Source organism: Trachypithecus francoisi, unplaced genomic scaffold (assembly GCF_009764315.1).
Source record: "Trachypithecus francoisi isolate TF-2019V2 unplaced genomic scaffold, Tfra_2.0 Lachesis_group3, whole genome shotgun sequence".
Classification (NCBI taxonomy): domain Eukaryota; kingdom Metazoa; phylum Chordata; class Mammalia; order Primates; family Cercopithecidae; genus Trachypithecus; species Trachypithecus francoisi.
This window is the reverse complement of record NW_022681468.1, coordinates 18,234,425-18,252,722: the sequence shown is the minus strand read 5'-3', so window position 1 is coordinate 18,252,722 and position 18,298 is coordinate 18,234,425. Positions and strand designations below refer to the sequence as shown.

General features: G+C 37.8%; 2 protein-coding genes across 7 annotated transcripts in view; one reads left to right on the top strand and one right to left on the bottom strand.

The window, feature by feature from the left end:
• The window catches only part of EML5 (EMAP like 5), a 205,441-nt gene that overhangs the window by 114,423 nt on the left and 72,720 nt on the right, over positions 1-18,298 (bottom strand). For all 6 annotated transcript variants that reach the window (XR_004432358.1, XM_033191654.1, XM_033191655.1 and 3 more), the window contains exons 8-10: positions 18,069-18,206; positions 4,481-4,737; positions 1,889-2,101 (exon numbers count right to left, since the gene is read on the bottom strand). Coding sequence is in view for 5 of the 6 variants with exons in the window: in XM_033191654.1 (XP_033047545.1) it covers positions 1,889-2,101; positions 4,481-4,737; positions 18,069-18,206 (608 nt within the window). In the remaining variant the exon portion in view is untranslated. The remainder of the gene's footprint in view (positions 1-1,888; positions 2,102-4,480; positions 4,738-18,068; positions 18,207-18,298) is intronic.
• On the top strand, positions 10,677-11,759 carry LOC117071570 (L-lactate dehydrogenase B chain-like). The gene has a single exon (XM_033191676.1). It carries the CDS (start codon positions 10,728-10,730, stop codon positions 11,730-11,732), a length of 1,005 nt encoding a protein of 334 aa, XP_033047567.1. The 5' UTR covers positions 10,677-10,727; the 3' UTR covers positions 11,733-11,759.

Below are 18,298 nucleotides of genomic sequence, written 5' to 3'. Positions count from 1 at the left end.
CCAGTCTCAGGAAGTTCTTCATAGCAGTGTGAAAACAGACTAACACACGTTTATTAACATACTTAGTGAAATATCTTCACATGCACCTAGGAAGCTGACATCTCACAGGCAGGAATCAACAACATGGCAAGCTGGCAAGATCTTAAACTCATCACTTTACCTTAGAGGCACAACGGAAACACTAGCCTGGGCTTCTGGAAAAATTAAGCCCTTAAGTTTGACATCAGTAGATTATATATTTGAATCAAACTACTTTAGCTGTTTCCAAAAATCACCTTTACTAAGCTACATTTTTAATGTTTGCCCAACGGCTTGTATCAACAAGCCAGGTGAAAAATCACTACTGCATCTGCTATAGGTGTTGATGCTCTAGGAATACACATTCACTACATCGAATATAAAGTTCCATACCTCAGGAAAGTTCCTCAAAAATTTTCCAAAGAAACTGTGATTTGCTAGAGAAGTAAGTATGCTTTTTTTAAAAATGTAGAATGAAAACTATTTGTGCCCTGTTTTATTTTTGGTTTCCACGAAGCTCAGAATTAAATTTGACGTTTGACTACTGTCATTTTCTTTATCTAGTTTGAATATGGTACTTCTATTTATATTTCCCCTGATACTGATTCTCTATTTGTATAGTTACTTTAGTACTTATGGACTTGTTATGAGCTGACTCAAATACTTTATGAAATAGGCATGGAATAAATCAGTGATACCTAATAGAGCATTTTATTTAATTATCCCAGGTCTATGAACAGAATGATTTGTATCATTTTAGAAGAGATCCAAGAAAAAGAGGTGATAATATAAAACATGTAGAAAATAACCAAATGATAAGACCCTGTATTAGTCCATTTTCAAACTGCTATAAAGAATTGCCCAAGACTGAGTAATTTATAAAGGAAAAAGATTTAATTGACTCGCAGTTCAGCATGGCTGGGGAGGCCTCAGGAAACTTACAACAATCATGGGAGAAGGCGAAGAGGAAGCAAGGAAACTTCTTTACAGGGTGGCATGAAGGAGAAGTGGGTGAGATCACAGGAAAAACTACCATTTATAAAACCATCAGATCTCGTGAGAATTCATTCACTATCACAACAGCAGCATAGGGGAAACTGCCCCCATAATCCAATCACTTCCCACCAGTTCCTCCCTTAACACCTGGAGATTATAATTCAAAATGAGATTTGGCTGGAGACACAAAACTAAACCAAATCAGACCCTGCTCACGCCTGTAATCATAGTACCTTGAGAGGCTGACGCAGGGAGATCGCCTGAGGTGAGGACTTTAAGACACAGCCTGGCCAACATGGTGAAATCCTGTCTCTACTTAAAATACAAAAATCAGCTGGGCGTGGTGGCGCATGCCTGTCATCCCAGTTACCTGGGAGGCTGAGGCAGCAGGGTTGATGGAACACAGGAGGTTGAGGCTGAAGTGAGCAGAGATCACCACTGCACTCCAGCCTGGGTAACAGACAGAGCGAGACCCTGTCTCAAAAAAAAATATATATATATATATACACACAACCATCATTGTATAGTCTGACTCTATGAAGGAATTCAGGAAGTGAAAAGAAAAATGTTTCTTTGAAAAGAAAGAGATATTCATAACAACATATGAATTCATAAAGAATACATGCATTCATAAAGAACATATGCATTCATAACATATGAATTCAAAAAGAATTTTCTAATAAAACTTCATGACCAAAATAAATGTAGCATATGACAATAATTTTTGAATTAGCAAAATGAAACCCTTTACCAATCTGCGTAACTTTTAAAAATGTGAAATCCTTTAATTTATCTCAAGACGAATTTTCTGCAAGAACATAAAAGTCTTCTGTGAGAGAGAGGTTACTTAACAATATTTTGAAAGAAAAGGTACCTTTTCTTAAACATGGATATCGGAATAATTTTATAATTCCATAGTCATCAGCTGTAACTAAAACTTGGCCAATATAATTTCCATCTACTGAATTTATATCGTTGATATCTGAATACTTGGGCCAAATTCCATTTACTTCAAGGCCTGAAACACATGTCCACGAAGCCCAGTGAACACCTTTTATTTCTTCTGCACTTGTCACTTCTTTTCCCCCTAAAAATAAATCAGAGTCTTAATTTAAGAAGTTATTTCATTTGATTTTCTCAAGCCTAAACTGTACTGAGAACATATTAAATTCCAAAATTTAATGAATCGTCTCACCCCACTTAGAGGAAAATACATAAATAGGTAGGTAAGTTTGGGTTAAGAGAAAAGAAAACTAAATGCAAGAAATTTATTAAAAGCTACTACAAAAATTATACTGATTCAGAGACACACATTGCCTTGGATGTTTAGCTTAGCAGCTTCCCTTATGTGGAGAAGAAAACTGAATCCTATTTAAAAAATGATACAGATTAGTCATAACAGGGTAAGTGATTTAAAAAAAGGTAAAAGCTATGAGAAAGTGGCAAATCAGGTATTAAAAAAGAAGCCTAAGATACATAGTTGAGAAAAAAAGAGAGAACTGGAAAAGACCAAGAAGAAAGGATGAGTGTAGGATAATATATTTACATTAGGTAGACTATTAATGAAAAACTTTTGGGGAGATGCATTCATTGAATTATGCAGCTTATTTTATGTAATAGGTTCTTGGAAGATAGTGACTAATTCCCTAAGCATCACAACAAATAAAGTACTATGTGGTGGCCGGGTGCAGTGGCTCACACCTGTAATCTCAGCACTTTGGGAGGCCGAGACAGGCAGATCACTGAAGGTCAGGATTTCAAGACCAGCCTGGCCAATATGGTGAAACCCTATCTCTATTAAAAATACAAAAACTAGATAGGCATGGTGGCGGGCACCTGTAATATCAGCTACTCAGGTGGCTGAGGCAGGAGAATCACTTGAACCCTGGAGGCAGACGCTGTAGTGAGCTGAGAACATGCCACTACACTCCAACCTGGGCAACAGAGCGAAACTCTGTCTCAAAGAAAAAAAAAATTACTAAGAGGTAATATTTCAATGATTCTGCTTTTATCCCATTCATTCACGCACTCACTCACTTGCTAATTTATTTACTTATTTGTTTAGTTAGAGCCATGGTCTTGCTCTTTCACCCAGGCTGGAGTTCACTGGCATGATCTTGGCTCCCTGCAGCCTTGAACTCCCAGCTGAAAGGATCCTCCCACTGCAGGTGCATGCCACCACACCCTGCTCCTTTTTTTTTCCTTTTTGGTAGAGATGTGGTCTCACCATGTTCCCTGACTGTTCTCAAACTCCTAGGCTCAAGAGATCCTCCCACCTCGGCCTCCCAAAGTGCTAGGATTACAAGCATGAGTCACTGCACATAGCCTATTCCTCTCTTTTAAAATTTTTGGTTGAAATTCTGTTTTTCAAAGTTAGTTAGTTATTAATATTTGCAAGATTTATTTGTTTATTTTTTTGAGACAGCCTCTTGATCTGTTGCCTAGCTGGAGTGCAATGGCAACAAAACGGCTCACTGCAGCCTCATCCTCCCAAGCTCAAATGACCCTCCCGTCCCGACCTCCCAGAATAGCTGGGACCACAGGTGCATACCACCACACCCGGCTAGTTTTTGTATTTTTAGTAAAGGTGGGGTTTTGCCATGTTGCCCAGGCTGGTCTCAAACTCCTGGGTTCAAGCTATCGGTCCACTGTGGTCTCCCAAAGTGTTGGGATTACAGGCGTGAGCCACCATGCCCAGCCTGCAAAATTTATTCGAGATAAACACTAAAAACAAATTAATTTATTGGTCACACATTTCCAGTAATTATATTCACTTAATTAGTTCCAGCCACAAAAATGGCATTTTGACTCTCTAAGATACAGTGGTACTTTACCATACACTATGATCATGCTATGGAATTCAATAAAAAGAGAATCTGTTTTAGATCCTCCAGCCAAAGGAGTTTTAATTAAGAACCAAAGGATTTAGAGTAGTAGTTGCCAAGGACTGGGAGAGGTAGAGGTCAATGGGGGCCAGGTGGGGGTGGATAAAAGGAGAAGTAAGTTTCAGTTATATAGGATGAATAAGTTCAAAAGATCTAATACACAGTTTGTTTACTATGGTTAATAATGCTGTTACTGTATGATGTATCTGAAATTTGCTAAGAGACTGGAACTTAAATGTTCTCAACACACACACACACACAGATGGTAACTATGTGAAGTGACCGATACATCATTTAGCTTGATTGAGGAAATTGTTTCACAATGTATATATCAAAACTTTACATTGTACATTTTCAATATATACAATTTTTAATGTCAATTATACCTCAATAAAGTTGGAAAAAACCCAAAAGGATTTCAATATAATAAGGCAGACTTACAGAAAAGTCTACAATGCCTGAAATATCAGCTCAGATCTTCTTTGATTTCCTATGTCAAATGTAACTTAAAATCTGCTTCTAGTAAAACTCTAAAATATTGTATAGGCACTACAAATCTATAATTTGCTAGAAATTGTTACCTGGCATTCTATAAAAAAGTCTTTTCCCATTTCCATCATTTGTCTGCAAATATCTACTGTCTGAAGACCAGTCCAGATGAGTGATGAAACTAAGGGATCCCAAACACTCGCCAACTTTTTTATAACGCTGAGCAACTCCATAAATATCAACTGAGCTGTCATTGCATCCAACAGCAAGGTAAGTTCCATCTGGTGAATATTTTAATTCATGAATTGCCTCCTTCCTATCTTTAATATGTACAACTTCCGTCATATCTCTGTTAAAAAGAAAAAATGAGACTACATGAACAGAAGTCACAACAGAATTCATTCCGTTTCAAACATGTCTAAAATGACTATGAAGCCGTATCCAGTGTTTATAAAAATAAACATAAATAACACAAGTAGTATTAATTCAGGAACAATACATTGCTAAACAGAAATACATGGAAACAATATATGCCAAATGTTCAGGAAAATGCTGAATTTCAGTTTCTAAATTACTTTAAGTACTTTAGAGATCCATACTAAATTTCTGGAGTTAACAAAGAATAAAGGAAATAAAGTAACAAATTTTTACGGTAAAAGAAGTTCTTTGTAAATATGGAGTTTATGAAAAATGTTTAATTTAAACACTATAATTTTCAAACAATTTTTTTTGTAAGGAACTAAATGTGCAAAATTACATTCAAGAAATAGTAAAGGATGAATTCATCTATATTACTTCAGTAATACTATTTTATTTTATTTTATTTATTTTATTTTATTTTATTGAGGCAGAGTCTGGGTCTGTTGCTCAGGCTGGAGTCCAGTGGCACGATCTTGGCTCACTGCAACCTCAGCCTCCCAGGTTCAAGCGATTCTCACCTCGTGCCTCAGCCTTCCGAATAGCTGGGATTACAGGTGCACACCACCGTACCTGGCTAATTTTTTTGACCTTTTTAAATAGAACACACATTCCTCCGTTAGGGACCATGTTGAGCAGTGAAGTGTAACTTTCTTTCAATGATGACTTCTTATGGAGTATCCAAAATAATACAGATATTAGTAACAGCCAAAAAATAGAAAAATATGTAGTAAAACACCACTGAGTTTCCAAAGTTGTGGAGTTTGTGGGCAGGAGGAGGAGAAGCAGAGGCAGGGAAAAAAGTAGGAGGAAGTAAAAATTCTTATTTCCAATCAGTGTCAGAGACTTTTCTCCAGATAAATTTTGCCTTCATCAACTTCTGACTGTTACATGTGCAAGAATTAATCTTCAGTTGTATTTGAGTCACTATACAGCTGTGGGCCTGTTAATTACAGTACTTAGTGATTACCCTAATCAAAGTAGTGTTAGAAACAGAAATAGAAAAATGAGCCCCAAGATAAATCCAAGATTGCATTCTTTGAACCTTCTGTACTTTTTTTAAAAGTTTCCCTGGTTAACATCACTTTTGCCTCTGCAGCTTGCAGGGTACTCTTCCTATGCATAGACTCATACAGCTGCCTATGCATTTCCCAGGGATTCCTTCAATCCATATACCTTATTGCCCTTTGCTCCATATCCACCCATCCATCCATCCATTCCTTCCTCCTATATGGAATAATATTTTTAAGAAAAGTCTAAGGCACTATTTGGCAGCTTTTACTTTTTATGCCTCCTTTATTTAAAATTTTATAATTATAATCATCTTCATGACCTTCATTAAAATGCTTCTGGAAAATTCTTCAGAAGTATTTTGGTATTTTTTATAGCATTTTTGTTCTAGAGACTTAATTGCTCCCAATTAATGAGAAGAATGGTTTATGTCCAAGGTTTTCTGTTAACATGCCCCCTGCTCACCAACACACGCGTGCGCGTGCACACACACACGGTAGAAGATAACAGAGAGAGATTCTGGTTGACTGATTGGTTTTTTAGTATGAATAATATTGCCATGTCAATATTATGAATTATATGACTACTCTCTCACATGAAGAGATTCTCTGACAAATTTAAAGGAAAGATGACAACTATTAGATGAAAATTTGTTAATTTTTAAAAAACATTCTGAATTAAGTCTTCTGAGAGACTAACATATGATCACTATGGTTTCTTTTAAGAAGCAGAGGGAGGCAAAAGTCTGGGAATACTCATACATGAACAGTTCATAATACATCACAAAGTAAAGGTACAGAGTTGATCAGAGCATATAACAGAAGAATCCATTTCTAGCTGAGTGATTCTGGGGAGACATCTCAAAGGAAGTGGAGTAGATAGCTATGATGTCTACATTTTATTCCAATGAATGAATGAGATTTAGCTCAGTAGAAGACAGGAACTGGAGGTAAAGGACCCATGTTTCAGCAGAGACAATAGTATGTGAAAGAGCTGATGGCAAGAGAAAGTATTCAAGTTCAGCTTGTGACGGCCACTGTAGTTGAAGGGATACAAGCAAGGGGACTCTGGTGTGAACTCAGTCTACTGAGGGAGGCTGAGGGAAAATCATGAAGGGGGCCTCGTATGTCTTGTTAAGATTTTTGGCCTTAATTTGTGAGGTTAAGCTAGGATAAGATGTACCAGTCAGATCACTGATTTGGTTCCAAGGTAAAAAACAAATTAGGCTGGGTGTGGTGGCTCATGCCTGTAATCCCAGCACTTTGGGAGGCCGAGGTGGGCAGATCACGAGGTCAGATGGAGACCATCCTGGCCAAGATGATGAAACCCTATCTCTACTAAAAGCACAAAAAATCAGCCCGGCGTGGTGGCATGCACCTGTAATCCCAGCTACTTGGGAGGCTGAGGCAGGAGAATCACTTGAACCTGGGAGGCAGAGGTTGCAGTGAGCCGAGATCACGTCACTGCACTCCAGCCTGAGCAACAGGGCGCAACTCCGTATCAAAAAAAAAAAAAAAAAAGTTAAAGGAGCATAGTAATAGGATCAAGACCAATTAGAAGGTTACTGCAGATGATGGTTTCTCAGACTTCAGAAAAAAGTGAGCTTCTTTAAAATACAATGTAGTATAATATTCCATACTATTATAGGATATAATACGTACTATAGGTTAAAGATATAATTCTAATCTTATTCACAAACCTTAATTAAAATGTTCCTAGAAAATTAAATAGGAAAGCAAAATCAACAGGATGTGGTGGTGATGGATTACAGATGTTGGGTTCAGGAGAAAGAGGTATCAAGGAAAATGCCCAGGTTTTTGCTTAGGTACATGGATAATGGTACCATTCACTAGGATAGGGTCCATGGACAGATGATTGGTTTGGGAGGGATATCATGAGTTCAGTTTTGGAAATGCTGAGTTGGAGATCCTTTGAGACATCCAAGCGATGTTAAATAAGTAACTGGATATGCACAGCTCGAGTTTTGAGATAACGGCTGGAGCTGTGCATCCGGGGTCATCAGGCTATGCATGGTAACTGACGGCAGAGGCAGAATGAGACTAGCAGAAAGAGACTACCTAGGGAGAAAATATAGAGCAAAAAGAAGAGAAACTCTAGGCCTGAGCCTTAAGGAACTCTAACATTTACTTGCTGGGCAAAAGTTAATTAGCCTATGAAGAAAATGGGGCTAGAGAAGTAAGCTGAAAACATAAAGAGAACAAACACCTAAAAGCCAAGGGAGAAAGCATTTTGAGAAGCAGCAAGTGGTTAAGAGAATCAAATACTGTTGGGAATTCAAGCTAAATGAGAAGTGAAAAATGTCTCCTAGTTTTAGGGACACAGGGTACAATTTTTCAACATAAAGCTGAAAGCAAAAGCCATATAGGAAAGAGGATAGAGGTTGATAAGTTAATTAGAGGAAAAGAGAGATTGAAGTTAGACAGTTTTATGAGAAATATTCCTGTGAAAGGGAAGAAAGTAGAAATGTGATGTAAGAGAGAGAGAGACTTTGGTTTGAGGCATGAAACTTAGTATGGGACACACTGAGCATGTTCTAACAGGGCTCTTTGGTGGGGGTGCAACCAACCATTTGATGTGAAAAAATAATGGATGTACAAAAAGAGTTACTTTTTTAAAGCCAGGAGACAACTTTTGGAACTCACTACTCCCAAGAAGCAGAGCAGAAAAACTATAAATAATTTGAAAAAAAAAATTAAAATGAATGTGTGATTTCTTCAGCAAAAACTATCACAATCCCTTTTAAAGTTGATAAAATGTGGTAGTAACACTATCAGAGACAGACAAGTGGCTAGCCATTGGTAGAATTTAAAATGACAATTTGACTGGGCATGGTGGCTCATGCCTGTAATCCCAGCACTTTCAGAGGCCAAGGTAGGAGGATTGCTTGAGCCCAGGAGTTTGAGATCAAGTGGGCAAAATGACAAGACCACATCTCTACAAAAATTAAAATATTAGCTAGGCATGGTGGCTACTTCCAAGTAGTCACAGCTACTTGGAAGGCTGAGATGGGAAGATCGCTTGAGCCCAGGAGTTGGAGGCTGCAGTGAGCTGTGATTGTTACTGCACTCCAGCCTGGGCAACAGAGCAAGACCTTGTCTCAATCAATCAATAAATAAAATGACAATTTTATATATTTACAACTATTAATAGTCTATCCCATACCCTGTAGGAAACCTTACTCCATCTTCAGCATAATTTATTAGCCTTGCTAATCAAGCTCTTCCACTATTATGAAGTCTCCCTAACTATTCACGAGAAGGAATGGGTGCCTCTGAGGAGTTTGCTGTTGATAACACAATGTAGCTTACTATAAGCAAAGTTCCATATGTGTATATATAATTCTCTATTTTAAAATATTTGTAAGTTTTCATTTGACTCGATGATATGAGCTTTTTTTTTTTTTTTTTGAGATGGAGTCTTGCTCTGCTGCCCGGGTTGGAGTGCAGTGGCCGGATCTCAGCTCACTTCAGCTCACTGCAAGCTCCGCCTCCCGGGTTCACGCCATTCTCCTGCCTCAGCCTCCCGAGTAGCTGGGACTACAGGCGCCCGCCACCACGCCTGGCTAGTTTTTTGTATTTTTTAGTAGAGACGAGGTTTCACCGTGTTAGCCAGGATAGTCTCGATCTCCTGACCTCGTGATCCACCCGTCTCGGCCTCCCAAAGTGCTGGGATTACAGGCTTGAGCCACCGCGCCCGGCCGATATGAGCATTTTTTAACAGAAAATGGTAGGAAGTGAGGACAGCAAAATGGTAGAAAAGGACATTCCAATGCTACTTCTCTTGCAGAAATACCAATTTGAATCATCCATGCATAAAAATACCTTCACAAAGGAGACAGATACACGAAAATCCCTTCAAAAAATTAATTAATCCAGGAGCTGGTTTTTTGAAAAAATTAATAAAAGAAATAGACTGCTAGCTAGACTAATGAAGGAGAAAAGAGAGAAGAATCAAATAGACATAATAACAAATGATAAAGGGGATGTCACCACTGACCCCACAGAAATACAAACAACCATCAGAGAATACTATAAATACCTCTGTGCATATAAACCAGGAAACCTAAAAGAAATGGATAAATTCCTGGACACATACACCCTCTAAAGACCGAACCAGGAAGAAGCTGAATCCCTGAATAGACCATTAACAAGTTCTAAAATTCAGGCAGTAATAAATAGCCTACCAACCAAAAAAAGCTTAGGACCAGATGAATTTATAGCTGAATTCCACCAGAAATACAAAGAGGAGCAGATACCCTTTCTTCTGAAATAGCCCAACAACTGCCAAGGAGGGACTCCTCTCTAACTCATTTTATGAGGCCAGCAACATCTTGATACCTAAACCTGCCAGAGATCCAACAAAAAACTTCAGGCCAGTATCCCTGATGAACATCAGTGCAAAAATCCTCAATAAAATACTGGCAAACTGAATCCAGCAGCACATCAAAAAGCTTATCCACCACAATCAAGTAGGCTTCATCCCCAAGATGCAAGGCTGGTTCAACAAACGCAAATCAATAAATGTAATTCATCACATAAACAGATCTGAAAACAAAGACCATATGATTATCTTAATAGATGCAGAAAACACCTTTGATAAAATTCAGCATCCCTTCATGTTAAAACTTCTCAATAAACTAGGTATTGAAGGAACATCCCCCAAAATAATAAGCTGTTTATGACAAACCCACAGCCAATATCATACTGAATATGCAAAAGCTAGAAACATTCCCCTTGAAAACTGGCAAAGACAAGGATGTCCTCTCTTCACCACTCCTATTCAACACAGTATTGAAGTTCTGGCCAGGGAAATGAGACAAGAAAAAGAAATAAAGGTCTTCTCTGCACTGCTGTTACAGAGGTCTCCAGCGCCTTCCCTCTCCTGTGCAAAATGGCAACTCTTAAGGAAAAACTCATTGCACCAGTTGCAGAAGAGGAGGCAACAGTCTCAAACAATAAGATCACTGTAGTGGGTGTTGGACAAGTTGGTATGGCGTGTGCTATCAGCATTCTGGGAAAGTCTCTGGCTGATGAACTTGCTCTTGTGGATGTTTTGGAAGATAAGCTTAAAGGAGAAATGATGGATCTGCAGCATGGGAGCTTATTTCTTCAGACGCCTAAAATTGTGGCAGATAAAGATTATTCTGTGACTGCCAATTCTAAGATTGTAGTGGTAACTGCAGGAGTCCGTCAGCAAGAAGGGGAGAGTCGGCTCAATCTGGTGCAGAGAAATGTTAATGTCTTCAAATTCATTATTCCTCAGATCGTCAAGTACAGTCCTGATTGCATCATAATTGTGGTTTCCAACCCAGTGGACATTCTTACATATGTTACCTGGAAACTAAGTGGATTACCCAAACACCGCGTGATTGGAAGTGGATGTAACCTGGATTCTGCTAGATTTTGCTACCTTATGGCTGAAAAACTTGGCATTCATCCCAGCAGCTGCCATGGATGGATTTTGGGGAAACATGGCAACTCAAGTGTGGCTGTGTGGAGTGGCGTGAATGTGGCAGGTGTTTCTCTCCAGGAATTGAATCCAGAAATGGGAACTGACAATGATAGTGAAAATTGGAAGGAAGTGCATAAGATGGTGGTTGAAAGTGCCTATGAAGTCATCAAGCTAAAAGGATATACCAACTGGGCTACTGGATTAAGTGTGGCTGACCTTATTGAATCCATGTCGAAAAATCTATCCAGGATTCATCCTGTGTCAACAATGGTAAAGGGGATGTATGGCATCGAGAATAAAGTCTTCCTGAGCCTTCCGTGTATCCTCAATGCCCGAGGATTAACCAGCGTTATCAACCAGAAGCTAAAGGATGATGAAGTTGCTCAGCTCAAGAAAAGTGCAGATACCCTGTGGGACATCCAGAAGGACTTAAAAGACCTGTGACTACTGGGCTCTAGGCTATAGAAATTTAAAAACTACAATGTTATTAACTCTGAGCCTTTAGTTTTCATCCGTGTACGTGGATCGCAGTTTGCTTTGGATCTTCTTCAATATGTGAATTTGGGCTCACAGAATCAAAGCCTATGCTTGGTTTAATGCTTGCAATATGAGCTCTTGAACAAATAAAATTAACTATTGTAGTGTGCTTCTAAAAAAAAAAAAGAAAAGAAATAAAGTGTATTCAAATAGGAAGAGAGGAATTCAGATTGTCTCTGTTTGCAGATGACATGATCGTGTATCTAGAAAACTCCATCGTCTCAGCCCAAAAGCTTCTAAAGCTGATAAGCAATTCCAGCAAAGTCTCAGGATATAAAATCAAATCAATGTGTAAAAGTCGCAAGCATTCCTATAGCAAGCCATTGTGAATAAGATGGTTTTTTTTTTTTTTTTTTTTGAGACGGAGTCTCGCTCTGTCACCCAGGCTGGAGTGCAGTACCCGGATCTCAGCTCACTGCAAGCTCCGCCTCCCGGGTTTACGCCATTCTCCTGCCTCAGCCTCCCGAGTAGCTGGGACTACAGGCGCCCGCCACCTCGACCGGCTAGTTTTTTGTATGTTTTTTAGTAAAGACGGGGTTTCACCGTGTTAGCCAGGATGGTCTCGATCTCCTGACCTCGTGATCCACCCGTCTCGGCCTCCCAAAGTGCTGGGATTACAGGCTTGAGCCACCGCGCCCGGCCGTAAAAGCATTCCTATACACCAACAACAGGCAAGCAAAGAGCCAAATTATGAATGAACTCCCATTCACAATTGCTACAAAGAGAATAAAATACCTAGGAATACAGCTAATAAGGGAAGTAAAAGGCGTCTTTAGGAGAACTACAAACCACTGCACAAGGAAATAAAAAAGAACACAAATGAAAATATTCCATGCTCCTGGATAAGAATGAGTATCATAAAAACTGCCATACTGCCCAAACTAATTTATAGATTCAATGCTATTCCCATTAAACTACTACTGATATTCTTCAAAGAATTAGAAAAAAACTACTTAAGAAATCATATGGAACCAAAATAGAGCCCATACAGCCAAGTCAATCCTAAGCAAAAAGAACAAGGCAGGAAGCATCATGCTACTGGACCTCAAACTGTATTACAAGGTTACAGTAACCAAAGCAGCATGATACTGGTATAAAAACAGATGCATAAACCAATGGAACAGAATAGAGAATTCAGAAATAAGACCACACATCTACAACCATCTGATCTTCAACAAACCTGACAAAAACAAGCAATGGAGAAAGGATTTCCTATTCAATAAATGGTGCTGGGAAAACTGGCTAGCCATATGCAGAAAACTGAAACTGGACCCCTTCCTTACACCTTATACAAAAATTAACTCAAGAAGGATTAAAGACTTAAATGTAAAACACAAAATTATAAAAACCCTAGAAGAAAATTTAGGCAATACCACTCAGTTCATAGGCATTGGCAAAGATTTCATGATGAAATTGTTAAAAACAACTGCAACAAAAGCAAAAATTGACAAATGGGATCTAATTAAACTAAAGAGCTTCTGTGCAATAAAAGAAACTATCATCAGGGCAAAGAAGCAACCTACAGAGTGGGAAAAAATTTTTGCAATCTATCCATCTGACAAAAGTCTAATATCCAGAGTCAACAAGGAACTTAAGCAAATTTACAAGAAAAAAACAAACAACCCCATTAAAAAGTGGGGAAAGGACATGAGCAGACACTTCTCAAAAGAAGACATTTATGTGGCCAAGAAACATATGTAAAAAAGCTCAACATCACTGATCATTAGAAAAATGCAAATCAAAACCACATTGAGATACCATCTCATGTCAGTCAGAATGACAATTATTAAAAAGTCAAGAAACGACAGATGCTGGTGAGGATGAAGAGAAACAGGAATGCTTTTACACTGTTGGCGGGAATGTGAATTAGTTCAACCATTGTGGAAGATGGTGTGGCAATTCCTCAAAGATCTAGAACCAGAAATACCATTTGTCCTAGCAATCCCATTACTGGGTATATACACAAAGAAATATAAATCATTCTATTACAAAGATGCATGCATGTGTATGTTCATTGCAGCACTATTCACAATAACAAAGACATGGAATCAACCCAAATGCCCATCAATGATAGACCGGATAAAGAAAAAGTGGTATATGTATACCTTGGAATACTATGCAGCCATTAAAAGGAAAGAGATCATGTCCTTTGCAGGGACATGGATGGAGCAAGAAGCCATTATCCTTAGCAAACTAATGCAGGAACAGAAAAGCAAACACCGCATATTCTCACTTATAAGTGGGAGCTGAACAATGAGAACATATGGACACAGGGAGAGGAACAACACACACTGAGGCCTTTCAGGGGGTGGGGGGGGGAGGGGGAGCATTAGGAAAAATAGGTAATGCATATTGAGCTCAAACCATTTATGCCTGGTGCTCCATTACTGGAACGCCAAGCTTGTGGGAATTATTTATATCTTACAGCTCAAGGTCATTGCCAAAGTCTGACTTTTCAAAAAAAAAAAAAAAAATTTGCAACCTCTGGTATAAATGGGTTAACACCTAGGTGATGCAGCAAACCACCATGGCGTATGTTTACCTACGTAACAAACCTGCACATCCTACACATGTACCTTGTAACTTAAAATTAAAATTAAAATAAAAAATATGTTCATAAGAGCTAATAAAACATGGTGAGAGATTATAGAATCTGTGTGTAACACAGCAATAAGGAAAGACATATTTGAAGAAGGGGGGAAAGACAGTTTTACATTACTCATGTCACCCCTTCCCTCAAGCCAACCTAAGTGTCCATCAATGTATGAATGAATAACGAAATAGATATACTATTCATTCTTAAAAAGGAAGAAAATCAGCTGGGCACAGTGGCTCATGCCTATAATTCCAGCACTTTCAGAAGCTGGGGCGGGAGGACTGCTTAAGGCCAGCAGTTTGAGACAAGCCTGGGCAACATAGTGAGGCCCAGGCTCTACAAAAATTTTTAAAAATAATTTTAGAAAAGGAAGAAAATCCTGTCATTTGCTACAACATGGATGAACCTGGTGTACATTATGCTTAGTGAAATAAACCAGGCAGAGAAAGAGAGATACTGCATGATCTTGCTTACATGTGGAATCTAAAAAAGTCAAACATAGCAGAGAGTCGATTGGTGGTTAACAGGGATTAGGAGTACAGGTGGGAAAAAGGGAGATGTTGGTTAAAAAGTACAAAGTTTCAGTTAGAACGAATGAATAAGTTCTGAAGATATACTGTATGGCATGGTGATCAGAGTTAATAATAATGTAGAATATACTTGAAAATTGCTAAGACACATCTTAAATGTTCGCACCCTTTAAGTGGTTAAGTATGTGAGGTGATGGATATATTAACTAGCTTGATGTAATCATTTCACAAAGTATAACCAAAATCTCATGTTGTATTTTGTAAATATATACAGTTTTTGTTAATTATGCCTTAATGAAGCTGGGGGTACACAAAAATAAATTTTTAAAAAGGCAGAATGGTTACAAAATAATTTTAAAACTGTTAAGTTTTTATTATGAAGAAAAGATAAGTTTTAAGAAGATATTGTGGCTTTACCCTGGCACACCATCTTATATACTAATTTAAGAATCATGATGTGAGATTCTAATTCATTCTATTTTCTTCCAACTCTAACATAAACCCCACTCCTGGTGCAGGTACTTTAATATGTTATGAGCCGAGCACGGTAGCTCACGCTTGTAATCCCAGCACTCTGGGAGGCTGAGGCCGGCGGATCACAAGGTCAGAAGATCAAGACCATCCTGGACAACATGGTGAAACCCCATCTCTACTAAAAATACAAAAAAAAAAAAAAAATAGCTGGGCGTGGTGGGGCACACCTATAGTCCCATCTACTCGGTAGCCTGAGGCAGGAGAATCTCTTGAACCTGGGAGGCAGAGGTTGCAGTGAGCCGAGATTGTACCACTGTACTCCAGCCTTGTGATACAGCAAGACTCTACCTCAAAAAAAAAGAAAAAAGAGTTATGTTTAGTAATGAATCCTGCTTTACCATATGAAGAATATAAAGCAAATCAAGAAGAAATAGTAACCAGGTAAATTCAGATGGATTAAGAAGACCATTTTGTGAGTTAGAATTTTGTGGTTCACCTTTAAAGGGATTTAATAATCAGAATAACCCTTTCAATACTATTAGCAAGTTGGATTCAGGTGCTAAAATACAGCCTTATTAGGAATAAATACTTTTTCAGCCAGTCTACTGCATTCAATAACTGAAAGAGCAAGTAAATGTATAACTAAAAAAAAAAGTCATTACTTTTGAATGCATACCAGCTATACGATAGGAATTCTTAAGTGTTTTACATGCATCTTAAATTCTTGTAAAACCTCTATAAGTGAGCACTCCAATTCCAGCACTTCCAATACTTTCAGTTCTTATAGACAAGAAAAAAATGAAGCTGATCATGAATATTAATTATTATTCATGAGTAATGACCAGGTGTTTCTAATATTTCTAACCTGCAAAACTAAAGAGCAGCCTCCAAAGAAATTAAACAACCAATGAGAAAAAGAACAGATGTTTAATCTTAGATGAGGATAGTCACAGAGATTCTAGAATCAATGATCAAATCAGTGCCCAAATTATAATAGTATGGATAGCCCAACAGGGAGGTTTCACAGTCTTTCATCTCTGTTTAAGAAGCTGTTTCAGCATGACAAAATAAAGTAATATGACATATTTACAGAGCTCTGGGGAAAAAGCTTTAATTTATATTCAAATGTTATATTCATATTTTTTTAAAATATGAGGTACCTAGAGTAGTCAAATTATGTCTTTCATAGAGACCCAGAAAGTAGAACAATGGTTGTCAGGGGCTTAGGAGACGGAAGAGTGGGAATTATATTTTACTGGGTACAGAGTTTCCATTTGGGAAGATGAAAAAGTTCTGAAACTAGAGGGTGGTGATGGTTGCACAACCATGTGAATGTACTTAATGGCACTGGATTTTACATTTAAAAATGTTTGAAAAGTGAAGTTCATATATTTTACCACAATAAACAATGTTAATTTAAGAGAAAAGTCTCAGCATATCTCATTATAAAAACCGGTCTCAGAAAGGGGAATCAGCATGTGTAGAAGCTCAGAAGTACAAGAAAACATATGTATCTGTCCTAATGGGGAGATGTTGGTTAAAGAGTACAAAGTTTCAGTTAGGATGAGTGAGTAAGTTTTGAAGATATATTATATGGCACAGTAATATAGGAAAGGAGTTTCCTATAGATGAAAGAAACTGGGGTACTGAGAAATAGGCTGGAAAGATGGGCACTATATACCACGTGAAGGATTATGAGCTTCATCCTAAGGACAGTACAAAGCCTTTATCATACTTTAGAAATAAGAGGAGAGCACAGAAACATGTTTTAAAAGGAATCACCATCACTGTGGAGTGAAGAAAGGTCTTGAGGGAAGCACAACAGAAGGTAAAAAGATCAGCTACGAGGCTATTCCACCAATCCAGTTAGTAGATGACAGAAGCCTACACAAGAGTACAATGGTGAGAACAGAAGGAAGGAGATTAATTTGAGAGCTACTTCGGAAGTAGACACTCCAGAACTCTTGAATTAACTACATAGGGGAAGCAAAAGAGAGAACTGTGTTAATAGTTCTTGAACTGAGCAACTGAGCGAAGGATCTTACCATTCACTGAGGTAGAGAAGAAAGACTTCATAAGTACTTATCCTGTGAACATGTGTGGATCTACAGCAAATTTCTTACTGGCTGCACAGAATTCAATTGAATTTATCTATCTATAATTCAACACAAAATGTTAACTGCTTTACCAAATTCTTTAAATTTTTCTAATTACTCAAACAAAAGAAGAGATGGAAGCATTTTTTAAAGCATAAAGCTGTAAATAATAATTAACAACAGTAACAACAACAACAAAATTAACCCATTTTAACAGTCTCAGCTTGTTAAATGGCAAGGGATCATTACTAAAAATCTATACTAACAGGAAAAAGTAGTTGGGACCCAAATTTTATAGCTCAAAATTTTAGCCATTAATCTATTAAGCATTCTTAACCCCCCAAACCAAGGTTTCTGAGTTTATTTTTCGGGCAAAGCTATTTTTAGAAATATATTTTTATACTTCATGAAATTAATATCTGAAATAGATACATTAATCAGAAGGGGAAGAGAAAAGGATAAATGGATAAAAACAAAAAGCATTATATATTCTGTATCACTGAAGAGAAAATTACTATGTGTTTCTATTTCTACCCTAATACCATACCTTACTCTAAGTACAGTGAATGAGCCATCCTTCATTCCAAGGGCAAGATGGATTCCATCTGCATTGACAGCTGCACAACGAATTGGTTCTTCCATATTACACCTTGCTATTAATGCATGATCTACTAGGCTCCATATCCTGTAAAATTTAATTTTAAAAATAAAAAAGAATAGTTAGCTAATGCATACTTTAATAAAAATATTTTGGTTAAAATAATAATCTCATCTTAA

Excerpts from the sequence above, each read along its gene's own strand:
- LOC117071570 (XM_033191676.1), top strand. The coding sequence starts at position 10,728 with ATGGCAACTCTTAAGGAAAAACTCATTGCACCAGTTGCAGAAGAGGAG.